Genomic DNA, 22,270 nt, shown 5'->3' with positions numbered 1-22,270 from the left:
TCATTTTATACAGAGGCTCCAAACAGCCGTGGGCTACTGCTGGCCCACGTTGTGCAAAATCATATTTGAGTGGATCCACTGGAAGCCCCGGCGCTTGCCTACTGCCTCAAATGAAAATTCCTTCTTGTTGTATCACCCAACATTTGATTTACTGTTTCTAGATTATATGAGAGCTTCCTGCCTCAAGGAGGACCTTTTTTTTTTTTTTTATAACATTGTTTGATCAAAAGCAGTGTTTGCATAAGGTTGAAAATGTGCCATAATGCCCTTATAAAGTAAAAAAAAAAAAAAAAAAAGGGAATATATGTGATACCATCTAGGCAGAAGACAACAAAGGCTTCGCGGATGGCTCTGTTTGGGTGATAATGTGATTATAAGGGCTGCACAGACCTATCTGAAAACAATGAATGTTTACCGACGGCACTGTCACAGCAAGTGTGTTAAATATTGAGGATGTGACTCAAAAGTGGGATTTGGAGGTATTAGAGGATGCAGAGGAGGGTGAGAGTGGGTTGTTTGAGGAAGGAGAGACAACAGAAAAGAAAATGGAAAGAGGAGCATGATGGGAAGACAAAAAAAAAAAAAAGAGAGAGAGAAAAAAGTGAGGCCCGCAGAGCAGAGGGAGGCCAGTGTTCTCCTGCATCAGCTTTTTGGACAGCTGCCTCTTGGATGATAGGATTAAAGAGTCTTTTAATGTGACCTCTGTGCTTTATTTTGATATTAACGCGACACAACGCTCCCCTCAGAGCGAGGTCACTTCATACACAACATGTAGCATGTAAAGCAAGGCAGCGTTTCACCTATAATGTTTAGCCAAAGCGGAGGCTGGAGGGTAAGAGCTAACAAAGCTGCACTTTGCGGCTTGTTTTGGGGCCAATTTCAGTTCAGCGGAAGACACATCGTCATACATTATCACACAGCAAGCTATTCCCCCCCCCAAAAAAAAACCCTGCTACTTTCAGATAGTAACCCACAACTCTGGTGTCAGATTTCGACAAAAGACACGCGCACACACAAAAGCGTAAAAAAAACTCTCTCTCTCTCTCACGATGCGGCTGCTGAAGGAAAAGCAACAGAGGAAGAAAAGTGAAAATGCTGGAGCTCAAACAGAGAGCATGGCAGAAGATAACAGAAACGTGGGGAAAGACAGAGGTCTCTCTGTCTCAGCGCGAATAAACTATTCAGCACTGCTGGAATGAGAGCAGACATTGCTAAAGGACTCTCTCACAGTTTAACTGCATCACCAACAAAGGAAGCGAGAAGAGAATCGAGGAGAATTTCGCTCCGTTTCGGTGCCGGGTGACGTCGCCGCTGTTCCTATTTCATTTCGTAGCAATGCGGTGCAGAATTTTACCAAATTTATGCTTACAGCATACTTCTTGTTGAGCGTTAGTTTAAGAGTAGTATAAGTGTATATTAATATCCAAACTGCAGACTTGGGAGTTAAAGACTTCGATCTGAGTCTGACTCCGAAGTCTCTGCCCTTTTGTTCCCGGTAAGATTATTTTAAACATGATGTTTTGTTTTTTTTTTTTTTACAACACATCTGGGCGAAGTTCACCTCCCACTCGTAATGCTCCGTCTCCATCAGCCGTCTCTGCAGAGCCCTTTCCACCCCCCCCCCCCCAACACACACACACACACACACACACACACACACACACACACACACACACACACACACACACACACACACACACACACACACACACACACACCTTTTCACTACCTCATCTAAATCGAGCTTTTCCATTTGTAAAATTGCAGCATAAAATAGCCGGACAGCTTTTTTTCAGTGTCTGTTTCGGTTTTCTTTTGGGTTGCATGAATCCCAACTCCAATCACTGTATCTGATGTTAAATATGTGCTTCGTTCTATTATTAAGACTGAATAATCTGTGTATGTTGGTGAGAATAGTAAAGCGGCGTGTCTCTTTTTTATTTAGATTTTTTTTACAGGTTTTTAATAAACTACAAGTTCTGCTCCCAGTCGTAGGGTTGGAGACTTGACTTGCACTCGACTGCTCTGAAATTTGACTTTCGACTTGACTCTGATTTCACACATGACTTGGAAGCATAACAGCTGAGTCTCATGTCAATAAACTAGAGACTCTTCTCAGATTTTAGCAACGTTCCATCAAAATCATTTGACAGCTGTGAAAAAAACAAACAAAACAAACCAACAACAACAACCGTTCTACGAAACACCTGAGCAGCCTCTTATTACGACTTACACACCGAAGACTTGTAACTCAGCTTGGACTTGAAAACAGATCTTGTTAATATGCGTGTCTTCTCAAAACCTAGACGTCACACGACTGAAAGGTGTTATGAAGATAAAAAAAAAACCTGCATGTACAAAGCTTTGGACTCTGTTATCTTTTAATTAGCAGCTCACTAACACATACATATAGTTTAATGTGCACACGTATGGACGCACACACACACGCACACACACACACACACACACATTGAGATTCCAACTGTCTTGAGACTGGGGGAGCGATGACGGTGATGTCAGACTGAAATCCATTTCCAAATTGCTAGCTCATTAAAACTACAGAATCAAAGGCCTCCCGCTTGCCTAACTTCAAATAATTGCCCCCCCCCCCTCCCCCCCCTCCCCCTCCCCGCGTCGGCCTCTTTCCGTGGACGGACATACATCCGTGTCGGGTGGAACGCGGTGAACCTGTTTTGGCTCCGCCTCCGTCCACCTTCCAGCTGCTGCGCGTTCTTCCTGTGCCGTCGGCCGTGTTTGTCTGAGAGCAGTGATTTTTCAAACCCGCACACCCACTCACGGTCGTACGGCTGAGTTAACTTGACAGATTGTCATCAGAATACTGTAATGGGACTCAAACCCCTACAACCCGGCACACACACCAAAAGACTGACTCACTGTGGGGCGGGGAGATGATTGACAGGGTTAGTAATGGTGATGGAGAGTAATGTGGGCTCTGGACAACAGTCTGAACAGCAGGTAGTCTGATAAATCACAGCAACCCAGACCTTTTTATTTTAGCAGCGAAAGAGTGTCTGAGCGCGAGTTCCCCGGAAACATTTGAAATGGTTTCGTTAAATGGAGGAATTCACAATTATAAACGTAACTTCTTCCGGTTAAGGAGCATTTCTTCTTCCGTGGAAAACTTTTATGTCAGAATATTTCCCCCGAATCACGAAGCCAGGCTGGGACACAAATGTGCAATATTACTAATCAAGGCCGCCAAGCTTTTCCCCTTTCAAATACACTTTCAACCAAGTTCTCATCTTCATGTGTGAAAATCCCAATTCACCCGAAGAGACGAATGCGATGAATCACAACAAAAGTGAAATACTGTGTTTGAAAAGAAGAGCTAAATGGTTCTCCCTCTCTCTCTCTCTCTCCAAAGGAAGATGGATTCATTGCACATTATGGTGCCTTTTACTTAAAAGTGCTGCGATTTTTTTCATTTAATGGCTTTTTTTTTTTTTTTTTTCTCACACGCCAGCCCGAGAAAAACCAATTATTAGTGCGGAGTCGGACTCTAAGGCAAATGATTCTTCTTTTCTTATTGATCAACTTTTCATTTATTCTTTTTCATCATCACTAACTCGATAAATGTAAAATATGTATAACAAAAAACAAACCTTTCCCTGAGAATTGTCACTGCATCTACATTTTGTGATGAGATTATTTCAGGTTTTATGAGGTTATTGGATTTAATTATTTAGTATAACATTACATTTTCAAGTGTTTTGTTCAATTAACTGTCCAAAAGGAATTCAGCCAACAAATGTGTAAATGCAGAGAAAAAGCAGCATCGCTTCACGAGCTGCAATTAGTCGATTTTTGTCATTTTTCCTCGATAAATAATAAAAAAAAAAAAAAAAAAAAATCAATTTGTGTCCCAGAATTTCTGTATAACGACACTAAACTGCATCTTCCTGTCACACGTAGCTGTTAAAAGCACACAGGTTCATGCTTGTTTATTTCTGTATTTCGTGGTTGTCTTGGCTTCCGTGCCGGATGTGGGTGTTTGTTTGTATCCATAACTGTTTGTTTGTGTTTTTTTTGTTTTTTTTTCTTCTCTCTAGGTGTTCGGGGGGGCGTTGAGGTGATGCAGGTCCCCCGGTCATTACAGTGGAGGAGCCAGATAATGACGAGCGTCTGTGGCTGCTGAAACTCCCTCCCTCCCCCTTCCCCTCCCTCCCTCCCTTCCCCCCAACCACCGCCACCTCCACCACCCTCGTCCCTCCTCACCCTCCCCCTCTCCATCTCTGATGGCTCTATGGGGCGTCGTCAGCCTCAGCCTTCACTGCTGGGTGTGTTTGCGGTCCGGCGCGACGGCGACAGCGGCGGCGACGGCCAGCCTCGCCAATGACAAACCCGGGGGACCCCTGGACTGGCTCCTGTCCGATAAGGGGCCCTTCCACCACTCCCCGGAGTACATCGACTTTGTGGACAAGAACCGGCAAGGCTTCTCCACCAGATACAAGATATACAGGTGAGTCGCGACTGCAGGAGGAAGAGGCACTTTAAGACTTTATTTACCGCTGCCAATTTACTTCTCCTTTTCTATTATACGCATGATGGATCTCCCGATAGCTGCGTCAGAGAAGTCTCCGTGGTTGGTCTTCGACAGATGGGGCTGTGTGTAAATAGTGGTGTTTATGTAGTAAGAATTAGTAGAACTTTTAGCTTTTATTACCAGACGCCATCTTCACTGGGTGAATAAATAAGATCCTAGTTATAAAGGATTCTTTCCAGTCGTTGCATCCTAATGGCTGAATATTGAAACTATTGGAGCGGCCTTTAACCAATCAATTGATTGCCATGTGACGTAACACCTCCAAAGATGTAGAAAAACAACCCTTTCCAAAAGTGGGCACGTTGAGCAGCATTTTTCTGGCTCTGCCTTTAAGTCCTCCATATTCATTACGACCGTTTTGTTTCGCTTCATCTCGCTCTCCCACCGCCGTCATAATCGGAACTACTATTTCAAAACATGCTCGACTTCAACGGAAGCACAATAAGCCACTCCCACTGGTCACTGATCGGTCCATCCTTTTAGAGTGACTAAGCAAACCTACATGCCAACAGGGATTCCAGACTATAATCACAGGGGACGCTAAAGCTGTGAGCAATAGCTGCAATAGGCTTGTATAACTCACAAAGTCACAGTGCTTTTGTCTTTAACCTCAGGCTACAAAGAGTATGGAGCTACAGACTCTTCACCTCTAAAAACCCTCTAATTAACACCGGATTTCTTTCCTAAAAAGTCAAGACCATTATTTTTGGTGCTCTTTGCACGGCTGCGACGTTTAATTGTTCACAAACACCGCTGCCGAAAGGCGGTGGACTTCCAATACATCCGAAATCAGACTCAATTACAGCAATACACATCGACTATAAGTTCTCCGGCATTACTTTCATTGTGTCTGTCCATATGTTGTCGAATGTAAAATGAGAGCCCCCCCCCCCCCCCCCCCCCTGCATGTTGTCATTAGGCACCACAAACCAATTATGACTATTATTTTTGACGTGTAGCAACAAGTATTTCATCAACCTCTCCTGACCCGTATTAAAGCACTGTGGTGGAAATAACTTTGCTTGTAATGAAATGGGACTGAATTTAAATGAGGTGAAGTTGAATTGAATGACAGACGAGGAAGGAAGGAAGTCAACTTTCATCTCGCCTTAAATTAGCTTGCAAACGTACGTCAGTTACACACGGAACAGATTGAAATTGAGGGCAAGGACATTTTATTTTCCTGATATATATTTTATCTGAACATTACTGTAAAAGTAGCATTCGAGGACGTTTTTTCTCCCCCCCCCGCTTTTCCCCTCTTATTATAACATCAAAATGATGTCAAGCCCGACTCTATATCTGATTTTGGAGCACACGGCGAACAATATGCTTTATGGAAAATCCCGTTCATGGCTCCTTAAGAAGCAGACTGCATTATTTGGCCTGCGTTGTCATGCGGAGAAGGTTCCTCGCAGCCGGCGTTCAGGAGGTATCTGGCACGCCTCGACGGAGTCATGATGTAATACATGCGAGCATGTTGCTATCAGCTGGCTGCATATATATCACCCGCCGCTGCCTTCACAAACCCCCCCCCCCCCCCCCCCCCCCCCCCCCCCCCCCCCCCGGGTGGAGTCACCTGATCAGGTGGTCAAATGAGATGTGTTGATTAGCACTGTAAAAAAATCAAATAAAAAGATGATTTGTCGTGACAGCAGAGCAGTCTGAGGTATCGGCACGCGATCAAAGTAGGGGAGATTGTGTCGTGAATCATATCCGTCGTCGTTGAGGAGGATGTCGTCCGAGCTTCTGGGAAAAAGCGGACGGACAGCGTTCCTGACATCTATGGATCGGCGCGAGGATGCTTTATGGCTTTTTGTGATCGGTCGCCGTGTTAGAGCTTTTTAATATTTCTCTTCTCTGGGAAAAGGCAGTGGTCCATCGGAGACGAGCTGCACGGGTGGCGAGATTAATAGTCTTATCATGTGGCCAAGTGATTAGTGAGCTCTTAGTACTTATTACTCTGCATTATCACAGAATCCCCAGAGAGGCTTCTGTCAGCTGCAAGGTTGTGTTTGAGGGCCTCTAGATTACCACAATGTGGCATTGATTAATAGTGATGATATTAAAAGGAAAAACTAACCTAAAAAAGTAAATAGCCTGCAAATCTTCCCAAATTGAATTCAGTTGGGTTCGGTTCCACTCGGAAAGACCCGCCGACGCCGACTGGAGAGATACGACTCTGGGATCCTTTCTGCTTTTCGGCGAATAATGGCTTTCTTTCAGTGCTGCTGCTGCTGGGGTGATACATGGTGATGATTTTTGGGAGCTCGCACCTGCAGCTGGCTCATAAAAAATTCAGATGGATTGTTTTATTAAAAAAAAAAACACAAAGTAAACAGCGGGATCACTGAAATATTCTCTCAACGGGATCCAAATTTCCTCGCTGTGCTCCTGCTGGATGATAGAGGTCCAAATCAAGATCTTTGTGTTCTACATCGCAGGCAGTGATCTCTGGCTTGTAAAAGGCAAAGTGAGGTGTACTTGCCACTCTTCACCACCGTGTCTGACCTGTGAGCACATCCCTGGAGAATGATGTTTGTTTTTCATTTGGAACAAAGCAGCCTAAACAGATGTGCTTTTATCAGAGCTGCTGAATAATATATACTAATGATTATATAACATATGTATCAGTGCTGTGTTTAATTAATCAATACGACATGCCAATAACGCCACACCCTCTTGTGTAATATCGCGATTATACAACAGGTTACCAACTAAATAACGTATGTAATCAAAATGTATTCATATTAAAAATGTATTTATATGAAGTGCGATATCCGTTGTCATGGCAATACATGGGGTATGACTTAGAACTGAAAAACAGTCAGTCACGTCAGGAGACTCTTATGTAATGTACGCAAAGTTTACTACTCCAGGACGTAGGCCGACCCTTAGCAACGACCCTAGCAACAGAGACGATTTCTAGTTTTAATGCTTTCTAGAGATTGTTTCTCAAACTGAATAACTACAGCACATAGAAACACTAAACTGCTCAGCTAGCTCTGTCTTGTTGTATATCTGCTGATGGAGTCATGTATTTTTAAGATTTTAGCACCGTGTCATGTGTTAAAACTAATTCAAGCTAACCGCCGCTCGGATTTTAAGAACGCGACTATCTGTGGTGTTACGGTACGGGTGCCCGGAGCGACCAAAAAAGACCCGATTTCACCAAACGGGTCACATTTAATGGACCTATAACAAGTAAAACAACATTATATTGCAGAGCGCCGCTTCTGCTGAGTCGGATCTCCGGTCGGCCTGCGCCGCCTTCACACTCACTTTGTGTATTTGAACGACTTTTAGTCGGACATAAATATTCAAAGCGTGTCGAACATGAACCTGGCCGAAGCGCCGCAGATTAAACAACACTTTGTTGTGTCTATTCTCCAGGCACATTTACTGTACAGACCAGAATGATAATCACTTTGAGTAAATTACCGCTCAAGGTCAGTGATTATCAGCGGCATAGAGTTATTAGCAGGCAACTGAAGTGATAGTAAACACACTTCATAGCGTGTGATGTAACAGCTTTGGTTATGTAACTGTTTTAAGAAAATATGCTGCTTTGTTTTCATTAAAACATCCAGCTATGAGCACATATTTGCATTTCATCATCTTATAGAAATTGATTATTAATCATGTCTGGTGTGGCAGTTGTGTCGTTATTAAATGGTTAAAAAATGGAAATGAATAATTCAGAAGATTTGTTATTAGTTATTTCTCTCGTTAATTTCTCACAAACTTGATCTCATCCATCTCGTTATGTTACTTCTGTTTTCTTTGCCTGTCCACCAATCACATTTTAAAAACACTCACACCTGCATTTGGATCTACACAGGAAATTGGAACTTAGACTGATTGCTTGGTAAGCACACACACACACACACACACACACACACACACACACACACACACACACACACACACACACACACACACACACGCACACAGGCTACACACCAACAGCCTATTAACACCAACACAACTTGTAACTGGCCTGTAGCGACTGCTCTTGTTGTCCTTGTGTTATTCAGTTAGTGTATTGTCTTTTGTGTTGCAATTAATTAACAATTTTAAATTGAAAAATGAAAAAGTTATGTGGTATTATGGACATTTTCCCCACTATGACAAGTTACTGTAAGAATCTCCTCAAGCAAGCTGACCATAGCTGTTCTGTGTTCAGCCATTTCAAGACCACACAGGATTTGATATTAAAAAAAAAAAAAAAGATTCACTTTGATATGAAATATATAGAACAATTCTAGAAAGTCATTGAAAAGTGATTTCAGATTGTAAAAGTTCAGAAATGTGGACTCCAATGAGATATACGCTGAACTAAGTTTGGACAACCGTTCCCCGCAACGCGTAGCCGCGAACGACCGGTTAAAACGACGGGATCCTGACGATTTTCTGCGATTATTTGATTCCACGGATCGGTAGCGGGTGTGACGCACCTGCCCGGTGATCAAACGAAAGCAGCTCGCTGTTTGATAGAAGAGGCACTTCAAGTACAATGAACAACAGCAGATTTGGAGGAACCACAGGGGAGTCTGCAGGTGCTCTGAAGAGGGTTGAGGTGAGTGTTTTCAGAGCAAACTCCCTCCGCTCGCCTCTCGACATCCCACCGCTTCATTCTCACTGTCGCTGCGCGTCTCATCTCCTCCTCTGAATTTCCTTCAGATTGTGAAAGTTACCCCCGGCGGTAAAAGGACCGGTGAGACAACGGCAATAAATATAGTTGTTTTTCACCTTCAATACCCCCCCCCCCCCCCCACACACACACACACACCTTTTTTTCTTTTCTTTTTTTTTGGAAGTGTTTTAGTCTTTTTAGAAGTAGTAAAAGACACAATATTAGACTTTCCACCCTGAATCATTCTCATTAATTGATCAGCTTTTTACTTTAGCTGTGATTTTTATTCGATTTAATGCTGCAGGCCGCTAAAGTCAAACCTTTTCTCTTTGGTTAAGCTGTCTCACAAAAATTGTGTTTAGTAATGATCATAAAAGTGTAAAAAAAATAAACAAAACACAGGTAATGATTCCACCGGGAATAGAGGGCAGACTCATTCTGGGTTCCCGTTTTTTTCCCGCCTGTCTAACACTCAGGTCCCGACTGAAACACCTCCAGGGAGAAGAAATGTCTGTAGAAAAAGCCAAATCCATCCCACAGACTAAAACCCAGTTACTTCAATGATACATTGACTTTTCCTTTAGTGCCACCATGACTTAAAGTTTGAGTAAAAACTCTCAACAGCTATTGGTTGGATTTTTTTTCATTCAAATTCCAACACCATCATCAAATTTTAATTTAGTCCAGTACTGTATTTAATGACATAAATGCTGGTGCTCCCATCAGCCTTAGATATATATTTATAATAAAAGACAAAACTCTTGCTCTGGTAAATATTATACTTCACGTGCTGTGTGAATCTGTGTGAATAAATAAAGGTCTAGTTTGAGGCAGCTAAAAGCGATCGCACGACGGTGCAACAAAATCCTGGTCTCAAGCGAACGGCACGGTATTTTACCGTTATTTCAGTAAAAATGTTCAGTGATATGCGCCAACATGGGTGGGTGTGCAAAACACGCTGCTATTTTTACACGCCTCTTACACGCATGCAGCGGCGCACAAACATGCAAAAGACTAAAGATAGAAAAAGATTCAAACGTGAAAGATCGTTATTGTGCACATCAACCTACTCAATCTGAGTAACAGCAAGGAGAATAAGTTACACTCCTTTGAACCGTGCACTTTACTTTGCACTCAGATTACGGTTGTTTCAGTTGGAAAAGGTGAATTCCTTCAAACCATAAATGCACTCACAGCATGTGGTTAAGATCCTGCTTTTAGTTCACTGAAATGTAGCTCTATAAACATAGCTACGGTCTCTTCTTGATGTAGTACCAAAATGCAAAAAATAATAATAATCTTTACGATACACATTTGTAAAACAAATTAATGACTGTATGACACCAACTTTAAAATTAGGAGAACTTAAACAGCTTTCAATTAGACAAATTATGTTGTTAAAAAAAAAAACATCATCGGCTCAGCACTTTCTGTGCTGAATGCTACAAAATCTTTCCTGGATTGTGAGGCGCTTACATCAGCAAGTGTCAGTGGCCACTGAGCTAACAATAGCAACAGGGACAGTAACAGTTTGTTGTAAGTGATAATTTTTGACAGCCGGTCTTTAGTCCGACGGCGCATCACTCGGTACAGAACGCAGGGCCGGAGAGTGATTGAAAGTGACAACATTATTTTCTGGTCTTGTGTGCAGTTCAGATTTCGGCTAAAGCCTAATAAATGCTCGACGACAGCAGAAGATGAATCACCAGAATGGGCGCTTGGAAGTTACGGCGTTTTGAGCTAACCTCAGCGGAGATGGAGTAATGAATTCACACCACGTTAGGCCTTCACACAACTGCCCACTTTTCCTACTGATTGAATTTGAAAAGATTTTTCAACAAGTCCCGTGAAGGAAAAGAAAGAGAGATGTTATTGTGTTGTGTGTGTGTGTGTGTGTGTGTGTGTGTGTGTGTGTGTGTGTGTGTGTGTGTGTGTGTGTGGTTTTGGTGGATTCAGTGGAGAGCATCCCCATCGCTTCCAAAGCACACAACACAATGTGGGCCTTCCGCCTCAGCCACCTGTTCAGGCCAGACACTGCCAACATTCACCAAGGCGAAGGTACGAGTGTTGACATGCATTCGGCCTCGGCCTGAACGTTATTATGTTTTACGGGATGAAATTTGCATTATGAATATCATTTAAGCGTGCTCAAAATTCACGACGCTGATTACAATATTATCAAACTGCTTTATCACGAGGCTGCAGGCCAGAAAATTTAACATGTGCGTAAGGAAACGTCAAGAAGATACTGATGTCCTCCGCTTCAACCTGTTTGTACTTTTATTTAATTTTTTTTTATAAATGGACGTCCAGACCAGTTCACACAATGCTGATTTAGTTCTGTCAATGCAAGATCAATCTCTTTGTATTTCACGGTATACAGAGGTTTAACATCTGGTGTCTGGTCGAGACATTCCCATCCTGACTGGATGAATCCATTCAAACATACGCTCTGCAGACAGAACACGCACAGGAGACGTACGCCGGCTAGTTTGGCATTTTTCTGATTTAACCGTGTGCCGACATGAATTGGGATAAAATGATTCAATCGCTCGGCTCTTCTAGACTTTTCGAGTGTTATAGGACCGAATGCTTCAAATTCTGATGGTGAAACGAGCCATTTAACGGCAATAACAGCGACAGAGTATAAGCTACAGCAGAGCAATGGGAACATATGGAAACTGTGTTTTGTAATTACTCTCACTGGCAGGAAGGGGGAACAAAACTTCCTCACAGCAGGTTGAAGTTGAAATACAATTATCTGAAAATACTGCACTCTAAAAAATAAGTGAAACATCAGAATTCAAAATTCAAAGTAAGTATCATACAATAATTTATCGAACGTAAAAGTACTGCAAAACAAATGTGAACAAGCTAAAAATATTTTTTAAAAAAGGGCACGTCTTTGAATTTGGAGAAGATTCAGCCACCGCAACAACTTGACAGCGTCCAGAAAGTTAAACTGATTACACTGACGTACCGCTGCGAAAACGCAGCAACAAAAATTGATAATAATAATGACTTAGCTTGTTGTAGGGAGGATTGCAGCCCCTAAAATCAACTCTGTGGTGAAACCCATTTCGTTTCATCCTTTCCCTGTAGGATGAACCATTTGGCCTATCGGGGTTTTAAGATAAGACGGGGCTAGCTTATCACGGTCGACGATAACTGAAGAAACGAACGACAGCGGGGGATTTGGGAATACTCGTTCTGTACCTGCCCCCCCCCCCCCCAAATGCTCCTTCCCTTTTTTCTTTTTTTTTTCCAACAGAATAAGCTTTGAGCTTCTCCGCTGCAAAGTGGAACTCAAGAGACATAGTGTCCCATTTGAAGAGGTCATTTATTTGTATGGCATGAAATGAGGTGAAGATTAATAGCTACAGTAGATTTATCTGAGCAAGAGATTAGTCAAAGGCTTCGTCTGAATAGTAGTGTCAGCAAAAAGGTCAGCGAGCCCCACGTATCCATTTAACATCATTGTGTTTACTTCCCACATCGTCTTTCAGTTTCTGCTTAATAGTGAGCGAATCAGTCTCCTGATTACATAACAGAAAGTGATGTGCGTTGCAAATCTGAGCCACGAGCCTGTTCTAACTTTTTACTGTGCAGCAGTTTGAGTTCTCGGTGATTTACGCCGGGTATCATTTAAACATCTGTGTGTTTGAGCTTTCCTCATTACTCCTGGTTTAATGTGATATATACCCTTTCAAAAGGCCACACTCCCTCCATCCATCATCTGCAGCCAAGGTTGTTCAACCCTTTCTGATTACAGCAGTCAAGCTTTGGCTCCCGAAGAAAGGAAAGTGCAACATTTGACTGATTGCACGATACAGTTCACATAAATTTACTAAATGCTTATTTTTTTTTTTTTTTTCGGATTTCATTGTGTGGCAAGAAATAATTGATCTCTCAAGACAGTCGGATACATTTCTACATGTTGCGTTTGGCGTTCACACGCACACAAAAAAAACCCGTCCAACACGAACAAAGTGTTCTCTGAAAAGGCAACAGATTCTTTGAGGAAGTTTTTCCGTTCCTCTTTTTTTTCTTCTTCTTCTTCCTCACATAAGCATGATTATGTGAGTAGATGTGGCACCGTGCCAAGTGGATAGCAAAAAAATTGGCAACGCACCCTTGTGGCCCTCCCAGAGAAATTTCAAAGTAATCACAGCCGATCTGTTATAATTACAGCTGTGATATCTGATATCTGTGACTTCATAACTGTCTCTTTAGAAATGCATTGCCATGCAGATTTGAATGTGCTCACAGATATACATACAGTCTAACTCCTGGCCCAATATCTGAGCCAAACCTTTTTTTTTTTTTTTTTTAAACATCAAACACAATCCTGTCCTAATTTTGAAAGTATGTATTTCCTTAGTTACATTTACAGATAGTGAATTTAATAATTTCTCTGTAGGTAGGTTGTTTTCTTTCATGTTTTGCTGATTTTTCTTCTTTTCATGATTTCGCATTAGTCCAAACATGAATAAAATGTTTTAATCAACGGTATAATTTCCTTAAATGTTCTGCCTGTCGTTGTAATGGCCATTTTTTGCATCCACTGCTTACAAAAGACAAACAGAAGTAAACGGACTTTTGGGAATCAAATGTAAAAACATTAAACCAAACCATCTCATGTCTTTTATGCTACCAAATCTGAAATGTCAAAATGATTCTCTGCATATTTACGCTCATTCAGTGGCTAAAAACTAACTGAGGCATTTGGTTGTCAAAAGCAGAAAGTAAAAGATAAAATGACGAGACTCGGATCTGACATTGCACGTTAAAGCTGTATTAGCAGGTATTGAATATGTGAATGTTTCACATTTGGCATTAATGTGAAGGCAATATTTAATGGCATAATTTTGAAGTCACTTGTCAGTTGGACAAAGTGAATTCTGAAAAGGATGAATTAATTGAGGCAGTGAGGCCTTGAAAAGTTAATATTATAACTTTGCTTTCAGGTTGTTGTTTTTTTAAAGCACTGGATCTTGATTTTAACTCTTTAAAAACACACCTATTTTTTAGGCTTCTGCTCGAAGATTGCAAAAAGAGTATATCTCTGCAACCACAATAAAAATTAATAAAAAAAAAGGGAACACTTGTGAGATTTGTTCAGATGTGTAAATATCAGTATATACTGCATGTCCATATTTGAATAATAGTTTAGTCCCTGGCCCCCAATTGGGGGCCTCTAGGGCTTAAAGGGTTAAGTATTTCTATTGCATATTAAATGTTTGTACTAAGTGCAACAAATTACTTTAAAATGAGAAAAAAAACATATATTGTTATTGGTGCCGTGTTGCAAACAGAATTCACTTTAAAATTCTCTCTTTAACCTACAGAGCATTACAGAATCGGGCTTCTACATATGAGTCCAAATTAATCTAACCTCATTCTTCAGCTCGTCCTTTCAGCTCGTCAAATCAGTTAAATTTGCTTTCCGTCCATGAATTTGTTTGCTCTAAAACTACGTGGACTCTTAAAAGACAACTAATTTCTGTTAACGCAGGCGTTTGGGTAATCCCTATGTAACATCTGCCTCTTCGCACTTTGGCTAACTCGTGTTAGTTAGTTTAATGTTTTTAAATGTGGGTCAAATTGTCACCAAATCATCCTTTTGTATGTTGTTTGCTTTTGAAAAGCACTTTGTGACTTTGAAGGTGAGAAGCTCGATACCGACACACTTTACTTACGTGCTTAGTAGGAGTTGTATTAATCGATGGTGTTAAATGTTGTCTATAAATCCCAGACGCCTGTTACTCCAATATCGTTTCTCTCCATTAACTTCGCTGTGAAGCGGTGTGTAATTCAAAGGAGCTTGTAAAAATCCCTTCCTGTATCATTACCCTGGGAGAGCGGCAGCTAGTTAAAAAAAGTTGAAACATTATGAACGCCAATGAAAACAACGGAGGCAGTAGCAACTGCGAGCTCTTTGAAAGCACTTCGGCAATCTGTCAGATTCAACAGAGCAACAGAATCAAACACCACAACAGCTGCAATCGACATCTAGAGCCTAGAAAACAATACCTGGGAAAAAATAATCTCTACCTTCCTCAACAGACTGAGTTTGGCCAGCTGTCAGGGAATTGAACACAGTCTGCATTAAGTAGTTCTTGTCCATGTGGGCTTAAAGCAATAAAAGTTCCAGACTTTGAAAGTAGACAAAACAATCCCACTACAATGTGAAAAGAAGTGTCTTTAGATTATAATCTATAGTTTCTTAAATTCTGATTGGTCGATGGGAATAACGGCATCTTTTTTTTTTTAATGAAATCCCTACTTGTTTTAATTTGAAAATCACTGCCCCAATACCCTAATCATACCAATTTAATAATAAATTAAAAAAAACAAAAAAAACAGCATTTCAGTAAAATATATATATAAAAGATAGTTTAGGTCCTTTAGGCCAAAGCAGAAGTACAGATGAGGAATTCCTGAGCTCAGTTCTGAGAGCATACTTTTTGTACAGCAAGCTGTTTTAAAACCTTCCATTTTTTTGATTTTTTTTTTGTGGAGTTTGGCAAACGGTTCTCTTATCCCAATTGTTATTGCAGCAGGTTAGCAGTGGTCAGAGTCCAAGTTGTAGCCTCGCCTGCTCGGGCCAAGCAGCAACACTTTCATCAAAATTAGTTGAATTTCTCTTTGGGAGGTTCGGAGCCGAACAACTCTGGCACCAAAGCTTAACGGGGAAATCTGCTGGCAACTACTGGAAACTGTGTGTGTATAGATTGAGGGTAAATATGGATTTACAAGAGATTACAGCACGTTTATGTCTGAAGCTTATCAGTCATTTTCTGTGTAATGCTGCACTTTCTGAGCTGTCACTATCATCGAAGGCCCATAAACTGTCCTAACTGTTCAAATGTAACGTCAGAGCTGTGGTCTCATCCGCCGACAAGCGACAGAAGTTGATTTAGTTTTATCTCCGTTTTTTTTGTTCCTTTGGTGATGAACTTGACGCTCGCGAGGCCTTTTCCGAGCTGTACATTGATTAGTGTCTTGAATCAAAACTAAAATGATGAAAATGAGCCGCTTCCTGCCATCGAAGTTACTCGTACGAGCAGCAGACATTCGGTACTTTGTATTCTGGCGTCTAATGTCATTAAATACGATATTATGCTGACCAGACAAAAAAATAAATTGTTTTTGACCATTTCAATTTTACTCTGAATCAAAACTGATTGATTTTTTTTTATTATTATTATTATTATTATTGAATCAAAACAGAACAAAAATTGATGGTGATTGCAAACAGGAGATTCAGATGAAGTGTGTCATTCACACTCCTCACTCCTTTTTTGTTGTTGTTTGTTTTGGATTTTTTTTGGACCCGCCATGTTCTCTGTCTAAAAAATGTCAACAATTTTGTCGAAGTGTCAGACCAGCACAGCGCATTTTAATTCACAGCCCTCTCTCCCGGTTACGGCCGAGGGTGTAGCCGCATTTGCGAAGCCCGTGAGCGTGAAGGATACTTAACGTGGAAATCGTTCGCTAAACACCTTGAACTTTTTGGCAGTAAAATTAACTCTGCATTGAGTCAAAGCGCCTCCAAATGCAATATCCGTCCAAAGCCGTTGCCTTGAGGCGAATGTTTTACAGGAATGGAAGAGTACATGCAGAGTGCCAGTCGGTCTTTATTGATCGAAACGCCGGCGTTCTTCTGTTCCTTGAGTTTCGCTCCACTTCATCTTATCATGCTGCCTCTGACTTACGTTGTTTTCTGTTTTTTTTTTTTTCCCCCCTTCTTGAAATGTACTGCATGTGCCAGGCTGTGAGAGTCAGATAGGCAGAAACAAAGTCCTGACTTTAACAGTTTATTAAAATTCTTAATTTTTTTCCTTCACTTTTATCATCCGTCAGATGCAATCATGTATTAATGTGCCCAGAGACTGTATAATCAGTGAAGCTTCGGGGGAATTAAAATGCAGCATAAAGTCTGCGCTCGTGGTCGAGGTCTGGCTCAGCAGTCGTCGGCGGGAAGAGGAGGAATATTTATTATATATATTTATTGTGTTATATATTTCATACATTTTTTGGGACATTTTTGCTCTGACTTTCTGTTTCTCTGGCAAATATTCTGTCTTTGAGCGATGGAGCTACGTCTCCTACCACCTTCGTGATCGGGCCATTAAGGAAAACATCTGTCAGCTGTGCAGTTTTGGAGCACGTTTGCGTCCCGTGTGACAGTCGTGGTTCCAGTTGAAACCATCGGTTTTCAGTCTGGCCGGGTTGTTTTGGGTTTTCTTTTCATGTCTTCTCATGAAAGTTTCTGTCTTGTTCTCATTCGCTCCTTCTCTCAGTTTCACTTCAGCTCAGGCCGTCTCGGTATGGTCGAGGGGTTTCTGACATCGCCAAAGCACATGACATAATGAATTAAACTCGATACTCCCTGTCTGCCTGCTTCTGCTCTGCTCTGTCTTTTCCCTTCTTGTCATTTATTCCACTAACTCAGTTTTAGGCAAAAAAAAAAAATATGGATCCATAGGAAGAGACTGCGTGCCTTTGAAGCCGAGGCTGTCACCTCCTCTGTTTTATGAGTAGAGCTGGCACAGTAATTATTTTCATTATGAACTCACCCATTAACTTCTTTTTGATGCACTAATTAATCTTTTAGTTTATACAATTTACAAACTATGAAAAGAAAATGGCAATTTAAATTTCACGGAACTCAAGCGGGTACTACAACTCTAAAACTCTACAAAGAGCCTTTAAAAGTCTTGAGATGTTCGCATATTTTCTGTTGCCCGACTTATGAGTTAATTCACGTTTGTATGCGTCTTTTATTTTTCTTTCTTTTCTGAATCGGTTGCAGGGAGTTCGGGAGATGGAAGGTGAACAACTTGGCGGTGGAAAGGAGGGACTTCCTGGAGTCGCCGTTACCTCTGACCCCCGAGTTCATCAGGAACATTCGACTGCTGGGCCGCCGGCCCACCACGCAGATGATCGCCGACAACCTCATCAGGAAGTATGGGACTCACTTCCTGTTGTCAGCTACACTGGGAGGTAAAGTTCTCGCTTTACATGCATATAATATGATTAGTGTCTATTAATATTTCCTGATTTTTAACTGACTGACTGAACTGCACACACACCTTAGTTTTTTTTTCATTCGCACGCAGCTCACAATGTTGACAGATTCAGAAGATATTGTTTTTTGGAACAAAGGCTCATTCATTTCAGACAGATGCAGATGAAACTTCTCTTCTTTTTTTATTTTATTTTGGTGAGCATCCATCAGTTGGCAGATTTTTATCAGCAGTAACAACATAGTTAATTAGGATCAATCTCAGGGAGTTGTTTCAAACTGTCTCATGTTCATTTCACTATTTCTAATTTGACTTTGTTGAAAACAAGAACCCTGCAAAACTGTTAGATGCAAATACATCGACCAGTAAAGTATCACAATCTGTGATGATAAAAGCTTCTCGCAGTAAGTTGCGGTGTTGTGTCCATCTGTTTTCCATACGGAAAGCCTGCGAGAACAAACGCAAAACACTTCACCGCGGAATAATACCGTCGGTGGCAGCGCAGAAATGGGTCTTCGGCGATGTATGAATGCACTCAAAAAGCCTGTGGGCTGCAAACATGACACTCCCACTCACCGTCGCCGCCGGCCCGTCTTGGGTTTACGATCGTACGAGCATTAATGCTTCCCCGACTCCAGGAGCAGGGAAGAAAAGAAGGCAAAGTCTTGAAAAGCAGATTTTGCTTTTACAGGGCAACACTTGTCAATTAATTCAGACCCGACATCCCGGCTTTGAAAAGGTCGCTGTTGTGAGTGGCTGCAAATAATGCAATCCTCCCGGCTGCCTGAGCTGATGCAGTCCTGCACTCTGGCTCTCAGCCAGTACTTAGTGGTATGAAGAGAGGAGAATGAGGAGTTTGCCTTGGATGTTTGCCAGAGATCTGCCTCCGTGGTTCTGAATGGATTGCTTCTGTATTCAGAAACATATGGACTTAATGAAATTAATAAATAGATTGTGATATTAAGAGGCCGCCCTTCAGCAGCCGGGCAGGAAAAGTCAGCGGGCAGAAAAATGGGCCCTGAAGCATTAACGCTGCATTATGATGAGAAATATGATGTGCGGCGTCTCGGGAACTCTCGAAGCAAAAGAGAGGGCGCGGCGCCGCAGCCCCCCTTCCCTCCCCTCCCTCCCCTCCCTCCCCTCGACTTATGAAGTGCTGATTGCTGTGATCGGTGGCTTCTGATCCAGGGTGACGTGACTTTTTCCTAATTGTGGGTCGAGTGTATTCGCGCTTCGGAGGGCGACGCAGCCGGCTGCTCCCGTCCTCCAAAAAACACCCTGGAATATCGTGGTGTCTCTCCCGGAGGGGGAGCAGGTGGAGGGTTTTAAATTCAAGGCCGTGTTAAACTGCAGATTAATTGGGGGGGAGGGGAGAAAAATCAAAACATAAAAGGCGGCATGGGCTTTGTTCTGCTACAAAAAGTGTGCCAAACGCAGACACTAAAATCTTATTAACGGGAAATCCAAGTGAAACGATCTGACACGAGTTGGCACGCGGCGTGACTGACAAGAGATTTGTGGGGAGTGCAGTGTATAAACACCTCACCAAGGAGCGCTTGGCACCAAAGAGAGAGATAAACACCCAAAATCACTTAAACACTTAAGATAATAACGCTTTGATTTTATGTCAAGAAAGCACGGTTTAGTCTCCGAGAAGCTCGAAGTGAGATGATACTTGGAAGACCTCAACGGCAATAGATAACGCGCGCGCGATATTCCTTTTCCAAAAGTACAAGACAAATTCTTGAACTAACTAAAAGCCTTTTTTTTTTTTTTTTTTCATCCCCGTGCAGGAGAAGAGGCCTTAACGATATTTGTGGATAAGAGGAAACTGAGTAAGAAAGCCGAGGTGAGCGACTACTCGGGGAACTCGTCCGCCGTGACGCTGGAGGCTCTGCACCAGCTGGCCGCTTCCTACTTCATCGACAGGGAGAGCACCCTGCGCAAGCTGCACCACATCCAGATCGCCTCCACTGCCATCAAGGTGACGCCTTTTTCAGATCTTCTTCCTGGGGCTCATTCGAATTGCACCCCGTGTTCAAACATTAAAAGATCAACTTTTAATCTTTTGGGCCAGTCGTCAATCAAGGTCGACTCATTTCACCACGACAACGAACCGGAAACCTAAAATATGAAACGACAACTTCCAAACGCTAAGTTTGTGGGTCTTTTTATATTTTATTTCAGAACACTAAAAGTAGTGTAAAAATACTGGAAAAAAAAAAGTAACACACAATTAGTGCACAAATATGGTAGATGGTACAAATCATTCACAACGCTGGCCTGCAAAACAATACTTCTGCTAAGTATCAAATTCAGCGGCTATTTCATCTAAAATAGGAAACAAAATGTGTCCACACGGCAAAATATGTTAGCCAAGTTCAATAAAAAACATCAGATTAGAAAAAAAACAAAAATCATTAAACAGTTTCCTACATAATTCACGAAATATCAGTAATTAACAGAGGATTATTCATAAATTTGCTCTCCGTTGACAAGAGCAGCCACGACTCGCCAACGGTATGTTGTACTTCCTGTAATTTCCCAGCATCCTTTGCCATCTCAATGGGCACACACTGCTCTGTGAAGCGGGAACACTACACCCCCTGCTGGCCAAAGTACACATCTACGGCAGCACTGCTACGTCGGAAAATGTCCTGCGCATGTAGTATATTCTGTACCACCCGGTTACCCATCGCCTAAATCACTGGAAGTTTTGTAGGTCACTGTCGCTTCGAAATCTCAGAATCAGAATCAGCGTTATTGGCCAGGTATGTTTACACATACGAGGGATTTGGTTGTAACTTGACCTCTTAATGTTCAAAACACAGAATCAGACAAAAAGGGAAGTTAAGGGAAGTGCAAATGGTATTGTTATTGTCTGTTCCCATCTTCAGTACCAAATATATAAAAATATATAAAAACTCTTCGCCTGTCTTGGACTACTTCGTTTTTACCTCTCACACAGCTGAACACTTGAGCTGATACCAAGTCAAACCCATTTATTCCCATGAGATGCAAATAAATTGACAAATTCCAGTAAGCTAATTAAATAGTAGTTGTCCAAATAGAACTTCACTGTTTGATTGAGCAATATTAACAACTTGTCTCCGCAAATCGTGCCTCAACAGCAGCCGAAAGAATGACAGCTACAGGAGCCCGTGCTCCTCCTGCGTCCGTCTTTGCTATGAAGCGTTAGACCGGCTTCGATTGTAAATGTTGAGCACGCACCAAATCTAAGCTCGTGATTTCTGCTGACTGTGACGGTCGAAGAGAGACTGATCGCCACTAAGATGACCTTTCGAGAGCTGCACAACAACCCTGCCGTGAGGGAATACAAAGGAGTGCCGTTGTTTGGCGTTTTTGTTGTTTCATGGCGGCTGGCAAACAGCTTTTAGGCACATTGCCGCCACCTCCTGGATTAAGGAGGAATAAAGTATCGGAGCGCCTCACACCCCCCGCGGGGAAGGTGCTGTACTGCCATCTGTTTTGGTGTGAATGCAGGTTGGTTGTGACCATATTTGGACGAGCTCTGGGGGTATGACTCAATCTGATTGGAAAACGATAGCCGTAACCTGACTGCGCCACGGGCCTGTCGATCAAACAGACACGCCCCCAAAAACATCTTTTTGAAGTTTATTTTCTGTAATAAAATGACGGGATTATTTTCAGATAAATTGACAGAAAACTAATAAGAAGGAGTGACTTATTTTGCAAAATCGAAATAACTTGTGGGTAAAATTTGATTGACTGCGAATTTTATGAGATTTGGAGGCTTTTTGGAGCCGACCTCTAGTGGCCCTCGGTGGTATCGCAGCTTAAAGCACTTCTGCATCGGCTTCATTTTTCAGAGCCGGGAGCTACATCCACTTTTTGTGTACAGTTAATGAATGCAATATTATTATTTTATATAAATGACTGCTGTCTTCACTGAAATTCACACGTTACAATTTTTCATTTGATTTTCAAAGGTCATACCTTTTGAACGCGGTGGCTTCGTGGGGTTTCGAGTGTCGCTTTCATTGTTCACAATTTCCC

The 22,270-nt window shown here is 41.9% G+C and overlaps 1 protein-coding gene across 1 annotated transcript in view; it reads left to right on the top strand.

The window, feature by feature from the left end:
* The window catches only part of LOC138200387 (BMP/retinoic acid-inducible neural-specific protein 3-like), a 47,539-nt gene that overhangs the window by 11,341 nt on the left and 13,928 nt on the right, over positions 1-22,270 (top strand). Inside the window, exons 2-4 of the mRNA XM_069152993.1 lie at positions 4,071-4,480; positions 18,019-18,209; positions 20,026-20,216. Of these exons, the coding sequence (XP_069009094.1) occupies positions 4,257-4,480; positions 18,019-18,209; positions 20,026-20,216 (606 nt within the window). The 5' untranslated portion in view covers positions 4,071-4,256. The remainder of the gene's footprint in view (positions 1-4,070; positions 4,481-18,018; positions 18,210-20,025; positions 20,217-22,270) is intronic.

Source organism: Embiotoca jacksoni, unplaced genomic scaffold (genome assembly GCF_022577435.1).
Source record: "Embiotoca jacksoni isolate LCO1_2020_lvr unplaced genomic scaffold, fEmbJac1.0.p SCAF_19, whole genome shotgun sequence".
Lineage (NCBI taxonomy): Eukaryota > Metazoa > Chordata > Actinopteri > Embiotocidae > Embiotoca > Embiotoca jacksoni.
Note: the sequence above shows the minus strand (reverse complement) of the source record. Positions and strands in the feature narration are given on the sequence as shown.